Below are 12,403 nucleotides of genomic sequence, written 5' to 3' on the forward strand. Positions count from 1 at the left end.
TCTCTGTGTGTCTCTCATGAATAAATAAAATCTTTAAAAATGATAATAAAAAAAATCATGTGTACCCTCATGCAAGTGAGGGGAGGGACAGAAGAAAGAATCCCCAGGCAGACAGACCCCCCACTGAGTTTGGAGCCCACTGCCCATGAGGTCATGACCTGAGCAGAAACCAAGCATCAGTCACTCAACTGAGCCACCCAGGTGCCCCTAGCCTACCAATTTTTATGTAATTTTAAAATCTAAATATATGAACTCTTCTTCAATCAGTTTCTCACAAATCCAACTAGAAAGGTTGAGAGTAAAAAATAAGTCTTCCTAAGACTTTTTTCCTAGTGAGAGTGTCATAATATTGCATAATGTGTTTTATGTAATGAATGTCAGCTTGCAGAAAGCAAGGAGCTTACTCAGCTGGGAGGTGGATTGTGTACTCATTCAACAAATGCTGGGGTCCCTGCTGTGTTCTGGACAGTGTCACAGCAGGGACAGAACACAAATCTCTGAAACACTTTCATGGCCCAGACAGGATTTCAAAGATGGTCCTGTGGTTCTGCAGCTGGCATATGACATTCCAGAAGCTTTGGTGTGTGGCCATGGTCAGTAAATGACACTACACCCATCTGCAGCCCCTCTCGGTTTATGAAGGGAATCACAGATTTACTACCATAGAGACTTTGCCCTTGGAAATCCCTAGAAACCAGCCCCTGGGAATACAGTTGAGCTTTCCTGGGACAACAGCCCTCTGGCCTGTGCCAGCACTGGGAGTAACCATGATAGTTCATTCAGAACCTTTCACTAATGCTAAATCCAGTGAAGATTTCCTTTTTTTTTTTTAATTTTATTTTATTTTATGATAGTCACAGAGAGAGAGAGAGGGAGGCAGAGACACAGGCAGAAGGAGAAGCAGGCTCCATACACCAGGAGCCCGATATGGGATTCGATCCCGGGTCTCCAGGATCGCGCCCTGGGCCAAAGGCAGGCGCTAAACCGCTGCGCCACCCAGGGATCCCTGAATCCAGTGAAGATTTCCTAACAAATTCCCCAAGTCGTCCACAGAGACTTCAAGATGTCTTTAGCTGAAAAGGTATTCACAAAGGATAATCTTGAAACTAATCTGAGTAACCTTTTAAAAAAATTTTTTTTCAGTAATCTCTATACCCAAGGTGGAACTCGAACTTATTACCCTGAGATCAAGAGTCACACTGCCAACTGAGTCAGCCAGGTGCCCCCATGTTCCCTTTTTAATTTAATGAAACTCATATATATCTTTTTAAAAAATACTTATTTCAGAGAAAGAATGTGTGCTTGAGCAGGTGGAGGGGCAGAGGGAGAGTCCTGAAGCTGACTTCCCACTAAACTGGGAGCCCTATGCCCTACCGGGCTCCATTAGAGGACCCAGTGATTGTGACAGTTTTTTTTTTTTTTTGATTGTGACAGTTTAAATCAAGAGTTGGTTACTCAAATGACTGAGCCACCCAGGAGCCCCAAATTCACAAATCTTTGTTAAAATAATTCTAATGATGTTAGAATACCCATGATTGAGACCATGGGTTCATTCACCAAGTGTGGTCCAGGAGCCCCAGGGTCCCCCAAGACCCTCTGTGGGGGTCAGCAAAGAGTCTGACAGTTTCGAGGGCATGGCTGCAGGCTGTTGACAGAGGTAGCTGTTCTCAAGAGGGCAATAAAGAGGGCAGCCTGGGTGGCTCAGTGGTTTAGCACTGCCTTCAGTCCAGGGCCTGATCCTGGAGACCCAGGATTAGTCCCATGCCAGGCTCCCTGCATGGAGTCTGCTTTTCCCTCTGCCTCTCTCTCTCTCTCTCTCTCTCTCCCCCTCTCTCAGATAAATAAATAAATAAATAAATAAATAAATAAATAAATAAATAAATAAATAAATACCTTGATTAAAAAAAAAAAAAAAAGAGGGGATCCCTGGGTGGCGCAGTGGTTTAGCGCCGGTCTTTGCCCCAGGGCGCGATCCTGGAGACCCGGGACCGAATCCCACGTCAGGCTCCCGGTGCATGGAGCCTGCTTCTCCCTCTGCCTGTGTCTCTGCCTCTCTCTCTCTCTGTGACTGTCATAAATAAAAAAAAATAAAAAATAAAAAAAAAGAAGGCAATAAAAGTCACTGGGGTCTGGAAGATTAAGTTACATGTCCCTAGACTCATTGGAAGGTGTACAAGGTGGGCAGCCCTGGTGGCTCAGTGGTTTAGGGCCTGCCTTTGGCCCAGGGTGTGATCCTGGAGACCCTGGATCGAGTCCCATGTCGGGCTCCCTGCATGGAGCCTGCTTCTCCCTCTGCTTCTCTCTCTCTCTCTCTGTGTGTCTCTCATGAATAAATAAATAAAATTTTACAAATATTTTTTTAAAAAGGAAGGTGTACAAGGTAACCAGAGAGAAAGAAGTAGTCCCATTTAGTAGTAGCACACAGTGCGGACAAATGGTGAAAAGCAGTGAGCCAAGATAGAGAACCACCAGGCTTTAGCAGCTTGGGAGCTAACGGATGGCCCCTGGAGCTGTCCTGCAGGTCACTTACGCACCTGCCTGGTGGTGAGAAACAGAGACTTCTGGAGGTAGGTTTGCTCTGCGGGATGATCAGGCCACAGGAACCCAGATGCCAGTCACTCGGCACTTTCCTGGAGAAGGCAGCCTGGGAATGCTCACTCACTCTCCCTCACCAGCTCTCTGGGTGGAGAGGGGGCTTTATGGGTATACATACCTGTCAAAACATGATTAGAGATACTGGGGACAGCAGGGATGTTCAGTATAATAGGAATTAGCAAATTGTGTCACTGAAACTCAGCTTTGCATCTTTAAAAAGTATTCAGAAAATGAAAGGATAGATGTCATAGGATTTAAATAAAGAAATGCTACTGGGCGGCTCCTGTGTCTCAGCGTTGAATGCTGGAGGTACCCCCCCCCCCGCAGTGGGCCTGCACATAGCCCCTATACTGTCCAGCAAGCATGGCTCCTCGAGCCCACACACTCCAGACCTCCCAGAGAAACGCTTTAGTCCCTTCCTTCTGCCCAGAGGTGGATTATAAACATAGTCTATGGGCTCTGTTTCACTTTGTTTATTCTGTTTACGAAACTGTAACCTCATGTAGGATTGCCTTAGGGCCCAAGTAACAAATGAACTGTCAAACAAAATATGCGTGAAACAGCAGGGACAGAGATGTGGCCAAACCCAAATTGCATGCTTCGATTTCAGGCAAGTTTAAAGCCAAAGCACCCTCCTCTCTACAGATAATTTCCAACTTAACCTGACCAGCTCTAAGGCCTCCTCCAACCAGGGCTGGCTGTGAATTCCAGAAACACAGAATCCTTGGGGAAAACAGCTAAGTGTACCACAGGGAGGGTCTGGCGCCTCGCTGCAATCTGCTGGTATGTGTCTGTAATATCCAATGATCTGTGGGGGAAGGGGGCTGAAGTGAGACCCGGTTCAAATTCTTTGTAGAAGTGGTCACCTTGCCCTCTGTCAAATCAGCCTGTAAATTACAGTGAAACAGACCCCTGCCTGAAACTGTTCCTCTCACACCTGTGCCTGGTGGCTGCTACCCCAGCTGGCCTGTCCTACAGGGGGGCTGGTTGGGGTACTCGGCCCTTCTCTAAGCAAGGGCAGTCATGTGCTGCTGACCCCGTGATCATTCGGCCACCAAGATAAACATGAGGCCACCCCAGGCTTTCCTGTGCCTCTGAGAAATGAGCTCCCCGCCACCTGTCTATCCCATTCCCCCCCACCCCCCACCCCCACCCCCTGCATCCAAGCACATCCTCCTGGTTGGGCTCTTACAAGCCCTGCCCTCCCCCTTCCCCACTTCTGGTCAAAAGGATGTTCATAAAACAGACCAATCAGTCTCCAGCTCAAACTCCTCTACACCCTCCTCCCACTTGAGCATGGAGGCAGGGTCCTCACAGCAGGGGCAGGGCCCAGCCCCCCCGCACACTGTTGCCCACAAGGGTGCTGGTCCCTCCACTTTAGCTCCCGGAAGTCTGCCCTGACCACCTCATCTCATTCTTTCCTCTTCTCACATGCCATGTGCTTTGCTGGTTTGGTTGACTCTTGTTTCTCTCTTTTTTTTTTTAATAAGGATTTTATTTATTTATTCATGAGAGACACACAGAGAGAGGCAGAGACACAGGTAGAGGGAGAAGCAGGCTCCATGCAGGGAGCCTGACATGGGACTTGATGCCGGGTTTCCAGGATCACGCACTGGGCTGAAGGCAGCGCTAAACCGCTGAGCCACCCAGGCTGCCCTGACTCTTGTTTCTCACTAGGATGGATGCTCACTGAGGACAAGCATCCATTTGTTCACTGCTGTGTCCTCAGCACCAAAGACCCAGAGTGTCTCTTAAGGGAAATTCCATTTTATCCCATAAAAATCTACTTTTTTCTCCAGTTCTTTCATTTTCTGCAACTGCTTTGAGGGCCTCTCACCACCTCCCCCAGAAACTACCCCCACCTGCCCAAGGCATCCCTCCTCCCCTCTTTTCTTCATCTTTGCTTTGGGACCAGTAACAGCTCTGAGGGGGTCTTTCCCTCACCCTTCTTTATCTCATCCTTTTTTTTGACCTGTCTTTGTCCTTTCTCTTTTTGTTCTGTATTACAGAACCTCCGGGAATGAGCTAGCAATCTCTGAGAAGAGGGAGTTGGAAGTTCTAAGTGAACAAAGGCAGGCTGGCAGAAGAGGCAGGGGTGTGTGGGAACATTTGCTTGTCGCTGTGCCTTGTCCAAATTCAATGCAGTTCATGGGAACTTCTACAGAACACGTCCACCCCTGATCTGCTGAAAACCCGTTAAGAGTCACAGACCTCTGGGGTCCAGGCCCAGCCAGCTGGTGGGGACAGAAGGGCACAGAGACCTCGTACTGTCCTCCTTCTGGGGGACAACATGCTCTGTCCAACCCCGAGAAATGGAATCACCCTGCTGACAATTGCTGGCTGTAGATTAGAGTGGAGACACAGCTGATTGATCACAGCCACATCCCAGAAACAATCAAGCAGAGGATCCTATTGGTTACGTGGCACTCCTGTCTGAGGGACCACATACAAAAAGTGAATGCCTTCTTCCTTTGAACATCTTATCATTCACCTAACAAGTAACCCCTGGGGCCAGGGAGATAGCAAGCTAGTAACTTCCAGGAACATCCAGACATGGTCCCTCTTTTCTGGGAGCTGAACCAGACAAGGCTTCTGAACCCACAGTGAAAGGTCAAGGAGGAACCCCAGGGCTCTGGCCAGTGACCACTCCCCATTAGCTAGTGAACCTGGACAGGTGAACCCCAACTTGGACCAATGAAAGCCCCAAATCCCAATGTACATTTGCATCTAAAGAAATGGATTGGCTCATAATGAGGAATGAAGTGGGGGATCCCACCTACTGTGACTGGAACTAGGGACACAAATTGGCTTATCCCAAGCTTCACCTGCAGCCTTTGTTTCTTTATCTGTGTTATCTGTGGGCCAACTTCTCTCCAACCACGGTCAGCTTTCTCCACATGGTGTGAAAGGGCTGACAGGATACTCAATCCATACCTCTACTCCATGATCCCAAAGGCAGAGTCTTCTTCTTCTTCTCCTCCTCCTTCTTCTCCTCCTCCTCCTTCTTCTTCTCCTCCTCCTCCTCCTTCTTCTCCTCCTCCTCCTCCTTCTTCTCCTCCTCCTCCTCCTTCTTCTTCTTCTCCTTCTTCTCCTCCTTCTCCTCCTCCTCCTCCTTCTCCTCCTCCTTCTCCTCCTTCTCCTTCTCCTCCTTCTCCTCCTCCTTCTTCTCCTCCTCCTTCTCCTTCTCCTCCTTCTCCTTCTTCCCCTTCCTCCTCCTCTTCCTCCTCCTCTTCCTCTCTTCTTCTTCTTTTTTCTTCTTTCTTCCTCTTCTTTCTTCCTCTTCTTCTTTCTTCCTCTTCTTCTTCTTCCTCCTCCTCTTCCTCCTCCTCTTCTTCTTCCACCTCTTCTTCTTCCTCCTCCTCTTCTTTTTCTTCTTCTCCTCCTCCTCTTCCTCCTCCTCCTCCTCCTCCTTCTTCTTCTTCCTCTTCCTCTTCTTTTACCCAGAGTCCAGCAGTGTGGTATGTGGTGGCCTGACAGGCCCTGGTGTGGGGTGGGGGTGGGGATGTCAAAGTGGAAATGGCACAGAGATACTGAGAAAGCCCAGAGACAGAAACTGAGACGTGGAGAGATATCAGAAAGCACAATAAGAGAGAGATAGAGAGACAATCGGAGAGGCTGCTGTGTAGACCCACAGAAGACTCCAGAGACACAACGGAGATGGAGAGATAGAGAAAGAGAAATAGAGTTTCTTCTTGGAAGAGAAACTCTTTGAGGGCAGTGGGAAGAGGGGATGCAAGAGGGGATGCAGGACAGGCGAGAAGTCCAGCTCCTCCTCCCAGGGTACCCTGGCATGGGGCAGCGGTCAGGGGCTGGGGTCCCCACCAGCCATCCTGTGCAGGGCACAGCCTGGGGCAGAGTCCCTTCTTCACCTTCAAATAGAAGCTCTAAGGAAGGACCTCATAGGCTGACTCTGTTTCTGAACCAATTAATTTTGGGATGAATGCAGCACTAGGAACGTCTGGGGTCATGTGACCAGGGAGAGTCAGGATCCGAGGGTTGGGTTTTGCTAAGCAGATGTGAACAACTGACATCTTCCGTAATCATCACTGTGTAGCCTCCAAGGAAACCCTCAATGACCCCTTCCCCCTGGTATCCACACTCTTGAGCTGTTTCTGCCAAAAGGTACCATGTCACCTGAGAAACCCCATTGAGACTCCATGTGGTGAGGAGCTGACATCTCCCGCCAATAGCCAGGCGAAGGCATCACCTTGGAAACCCAGCCACTAGCACCAGGAAAGCTTCAAATGACTGCAGCCCCAGCCATTGATGAACTGAGGAAAACTGAGCCTGAGCCACCTGGTCAACCACACCCAGATTCCCGATTCAGAAAACTGCGCGACACAATGAATATTGTTTTAACTTGCCAAGTGTTAGGGTCATTTGCTCCATATCAACAGATAGCTGATACTATCAACAGAACAGATTAAATGAATGAACTTGGTATGTGCTCTCCAGAGCTATGGGAGTTAATGATATGTAGAGAAGCAGCCCCTGCCCTTTCGGGGTGCCCCCTGGACATCAGTCAAAAATCTCACACACATTGGGAATCCCTGGGTGGCTCAGTGGTTTGGCGTCTGCCTTCCGCCCAGGGCATGATCGTGGAGTCCCGGGATCGAGTTCCACATCGGGCTTCTGTGTGGAGCCTGCTTCTCCCTCTGCCTGTGTCTCTGCCTCTGTGTGTGTGTGTGTGTGTGTATGTGTGTGTGTGTCTCATGAATAAATAAGTAAAATCTTTTTAAAAAAATCACACACAGCTGTCTTGAGAAACACTGACGATATAGACATTTAGTCACACACAAATTTCTGTACAGGATTTTGCTAGTAGAAATGGACTTTTTATCCTTTCAAGAACAAAATCTATGATTACAAAATCTTGTACATATGATGACTGAAAGCCAGCTAACAAGTGATATGAGAAAAAATAATTTCCTAAGAAAGATCTCTAGTTCAGAAACAAAATTTACCCAAATTCAAAGAAATGAATGAATTTACTGAGACGTCCTATAAGGGAGTATATCTTATAGAAGATGTCCTAATATTAGCCAACTACCTCATTGTGGATCAGGTCCTTCCAAGCTATGCGACGTGGCCTCAGCAGGATGAGCTAGCTGCCCGGCAGGATTACGGAAGCAACAATTACATGGCACAGCCACCTGAGGCCCTCAAAACACAGGCTAAGTGTGGAAGCAACTGTGCTTGAGAAAAGAAAAGAGTTTAGAAATTTAGTTGCTGGGGGATCCCTGGGTGGCTCAGCAGTTTAGCGCCTGCCTTTGGCCCAGGGTGTGATCCTGGATACCCAGGATCGAGTCCTGCATTGGGCTCCCTGCATGGAGCCTGCTTCTCCCTCTGCCTGTGTCTCTGCCTCTCTCTGTCTCTCATGAATAAATAAATAAACCCTTTAAAAAAGAAAGAAAATATAGACATTAAAACCAAAAAGGGCCCAAAAGATCAACTCCTGTGTCAATTGCTAGCATGTCATTCCTACTTTATTTTTTTTTATAATTTTTTTTAATTTATTTTATGATAGTCACAGAGAGAGAGAGAGAGGCAGAGAAACAGGCAGAGGGAGAAGCAGGCTCCATGCACCGGGAGCCCGACGTGGGACTCGATCCCGGGTCTCCAGGATCGCGCCCTGGGCCAAAGGCAGGCGCCAAACTGCTGCGCCACCCAGGGATCCCTCATTCCTACTTTAGAGACAAGGAGGACTTGTCAGGATTCTGAGCGCCAGGACCCCAGGGGTGGGAGTGGGCAGGGGTCTTCCCATAGTGCAGGCTCGAGCACATGCACCTCCTCTGGATCGCTTAGCTTCCAAACACACCTGGTATCAGGGTAGCAACACAGATACCTAGACACACCCTGACTCAAACCCGAAGTTCATGGGGAGATGTCCGCAGATGGTTAAGGGAAGCCACATGGAACTGTCCTGAGGTACGCTGAGTTCAGAGAAAGAAGAAATCTTGCCAGGGATGGATGTGGTGGCGGGGAACGCCTCTGAGGTGAGGTCTGAGGGCTGAGGAAGGTCCTGTGAACCAGCCTGCCTAGGCCTGATGTTTCTAGGGTCTGGGTCACAGGGCACCTGGAGGCCTAAACTAGATCCCTATTGTCCAGGGGACTGAAGCAGGGCACATGCAGAGTCACCTGAGGGCCTGGAAACAGCCAAGCTCCAGAACAGTTGTTAGATGCATCTAAATAATGCATCCATAATCTCTTCTCCCACAATCTCATTTGCCATGACATCCCAGGAAGAAAGTCCTGGATGAAAAGAGTTCTGGCCTCATGGGCTGTTCTCAGGTTCTTTTATTGCATGTTATTGTTATGACAGCCCCGTGGGAAACTCAAGGCTGCTATTAGCCTCATTTTGCAGATAATTATAACCCCATTTTACTGTCAAGAAAATTGAGGCTTGGGAACCCAGGAACTTGCTCAAGGTCACAGGCTGAGGGCAGAAGCCAGTGTTCTTCCACCAGAGGCTGGCCCTTTGCCACTGCACTGCTTCTAACTGAGTTGTTGCCAAGAAGTCAGACCACAGTAACAATTTTACTTCAAGTGTTAGTGGGATAGTATCTTACACTCTTCCCAAACATGTTCACATTTCCTCGAGGAGGCTTTGAATCACAAACCCTCTGGACTGGATGATGAGGGCATAGGCCTGAGGATGGGGGGCTAGGCTGTTTCCTGTCAGGGCACATTGCACGAGCTTCGATAAGGTGCAAGAAACCACGCTCTCGGAAGTCTGGTCACAGTCACAGGACTGGTCTGGGTAGAGTGAGGGCAGGACAGCTCTAGCTGGAAGGCACAAAGTGGATGGGACGACTTAACCAGCAGTGTATGGAGGGGGCTGGGGGGCTGGAGAAGAGGAAGATGGTACGAGGACAGGAGAAACAGAGGAAAGGCAGTGAGTCCAGGTGTGTGAGCCACTGGCAGCCTGGGGCCTAGGGGCCACTCTCTCTGCAAACCAACTTCCAGTGACCACCTCTGCAAAAGCACCAGCCACTGAAGAGCTCAACACTCGTGATCAGGTTACTGACGGTAAAAAATGTCCCGAAACTTTTCCAGTTTCTGCAGCAAAGGAAGGAAGGACACACAAATCACAGTACTTGTGTAAGACGTAAGGAATCATGGTGGAGGGTGCAGGCCCAGAAACCAGTCAGACCAGCTCAGAGACTCTGTGCCATCACTTCTTAGCTGCGACCTTCAATGCGTTACTAAACCGCTGAGCCACCCAGGCTGCCCCTTGATGCGTTACTTTTAATTTCTGAGGCTGTGTCCTCATCCATAAAATAAGTATTAAAGTACCTCAGAGGGGACACCTGGCTGGCTCAGTGGTTGAGCGTCTGCCTTTAGCTTAGGGTGTGATCCAGGATGGAGTCCCACATTGGGGCCCCTCAAAGAGCCTGCTTCTCCTGCCTAAGTCTCTGCCTCTCTCATGAATAAATAAATAAATAAATCAAAAAAAAAAAAAAGTACCTCAGAGTTGTGACTATAAGGGTACCTGATATGGGGCACCTGGTGAAGCGTCTGCCTTGGTTCACGTCACAACCCCAGGGTCCTGGGATCCAGTCCCATCTCTCCCGCTAAGGAGGGGGTGGGGTGGGGGTGGAGTCTGCTGCTCCCTCTCTCCCTACCCAGGCCCTGCTTGCGCACGCGCTCTCTCTCTTTCTCCCTCAAATAAAATCTTAAAAAAGGTATCTGCTGTGGAGCCGGGCACCAGCTCTTACTAAGATGCCTGTAGGAATTTGTGGAATACAACGTTACCATAACCCTACTCTGGAACATCCACCTAACCTTTCATTTTTCTAGGAAAGGAGCTTTTCGGCTGGCAGTCAGCAGCTCAGTCAGCAGCGTCAAGGCGGAGCCCTCAGGCGCTGGGCCTCAGGCCGCAGGCCGCAGGGAAAGGGTGCACAGGTGGAGCAGAGGCGGCGGGGGCGCAGACACACTGACTCCAGGCTGCCATCCTAGTCACCGGGGCTGGGCACCACTTCCAGACTTCGGCGTGCCGCTGGCAGAAAGTCACTAGTTACCATGATTATCCGAAAGGAAACACTCTTAGGACAAGGACCCCGGCACGCGAGGGTTCCAGGCCACCCTCCCTCTGCTAAGCCCCAGGCTGGACCCCAGGCCCGACCGCTGCACTTGCAAGGGCGAAGCCCTGCGGTCAAGACACGGACAGATGGACCAGGGTCCCCGGTCCCCAGATGGTCGGGGTCCGGATCCCCGGTGGAGGCTGAGGCTGGGGTCCGGGTTGAGTCCGGGGTTTGGATCCCGGGTGGTGGCTGAGGCCGGGGTCCCGGACCCCGGTGGGGGTCGGAGTCTGAGGTCGGGGTCTGGACGCCGGCTCTCTGGGCTCGTTTCCTCGGGCTCTCCCGCTCCGCCCCGTGACCCCGCGACCTGGCTGCACCTCGCAGGCGGCTAGGAAACACAGGCGGAGCGCGGTAGCGGCTGGACGGCGGGCAACCGGCTCGGGCAGCCCCGACTGCGCAGGCGCCTTTCGCGAGGCCTCCACTGCGCAGGCGCCGCTTCCGGGCCAACATGGCGGCCGCTCTCCTGCTGCTCCGCGCTCTTCGCCCGGGCCCTGCTGCGGGGTCTGGGCGACTGCGGGGCCCCTGCTCTGGCTGGACCCTAGGCCTCTCCCCCGGGGCGGGAAGGAGGTGCCTCCACTTCGTCCACAGGCCTCCGACCCGACTCGTGGGGACCGGAGACCACGCCGAGCAGGTAACCGCCGACCTGGGGTCGAGGACCGCCCATTCCTGCCCCACACGCTGCTGGGCCCTCCCGCAGCCTCACCCCTCATCCCCTCACCACCCCCATCTCCTCACCTCCCCCCCATCCCCTCACCCACGCATCCCCTCACCCCTCCACTCCCTTACCCCTCACCCCATCCCCCAGCCCCTCACCCACGCATCCCCTCACCCCTTCATTCCCTCATCCCTTCATTCCCCTTACCTCTCATCCCCTCACCCCCATCCCCTCAGCCCCTCAGCCAGGCATCCCCTCACCCTCATTCTCTCACCCCTCAGCCCCCATCCCCTCACCCCTTCATTCCCTCATGCCTTCCTTCCCTTATCCCTTCATTCCCTTACCCCTCACCCACGCATCCCCCCCATTCTCTCACCCCTCAGCCCCCCATTCCCTCACCCCATCCCCTCAGCCCCTCACCCACGCATCCCCTCACCCCTCATTCTCTCACCCCTCAGCCCCCATCCCCTCACCCCCATCTCCTCACCCCTTCATTTCCTTACCCCTCATCCCCTCACCCCCATCCCCTCACCCAGGCATCCTCTCACCCCTCACCCCCATCCCCTCACCCCTTCATTCCCTTACCCCTCATCCCCTCACGCTTGCATCCCCTCACCCTTCATTCTCTCACCCCTCAGCTCCTCACCCCCAGCCAGCACCTAGCTGCGGGTCCCCCCATTCCCCCCACCCCAGGGCAGCCCTGGAAGAGACCCGGCACAGGCCCCAGCCTGCATCTTTCCAGCCCTTTTCTCGTGTATTGATTTTTTTTCTGCCCATTTGCTTATTTTCCTGGCGTCTTCAATTTGAATCCAGGGATGCCTGGCCCAATCAGTGGAGCAAGCGGCTAGATCCTTGGGTTATGAGTTCGAGCCCCATCCACGTGGGCTGTAGAGATTACTTAAAAATAAAGTTTTAAAAAATGTTTAAAAACCGAATCCAGTAAGAGTTTGACCGAGAACTATTTGACCATTGGCTCACATACAGACGTTGTGAGGATGATGGTACCCAACCATCGCTCAAGTGGGAGGACAGTTTTGTGTGAGCAGATCTCCCTCAGCTGTCTTAGGTTTGT

The 12,403-nt window shown here is 51.4% G+C and overlaps 1 protein-coding gene across 2 annotated transcripts in view; it reads left to right on the forward strand.

Moving 5' to 3' along the window:
- The first annotated feature begins 11,112 nt into the window (after positions 1 to 11,112).
- The window catches only part of SPG7 (SPG7 matrix AAA peptidase subunit, paraplegin), a 39,803-nt gene continuing 38,512 nt past the window's right edge, over positions 11,113 to 12,403 (forward strand). For both annotated transcript variants that reach the window (XM_055305466.1, XM_055305467.1), the window contains exon 1: positions 11,113 to 11,307. In XM_055305466.1, the coding sequence (XP_055161441.1) occupies positions 11,125 to 11,307 (183 nt within the window). In that variant the 5' untranslated portion in view covers positions 11,113 to 11,124. The remainder of the gene's footprint in view (positions 11,308 to 12,403) is intronic.

This window comes from Nyctereutes procyonoides, unplaced genomic scaffold (assembly GCF_905146905.1).
Source record: "Nyctereutes procyonoides isolate TBG_1078 unplaced genomic scaffold, NYPRO_anot_genome, whole genome shotgun sequence".
Classification (NCBI taxonomy): domain Eukaryota; kingdom Metazoa; phylum Chordata; class Mammalia; order Carnivora; family Canidae; genus Nyctereutes; species Nyctereutes procyonoides.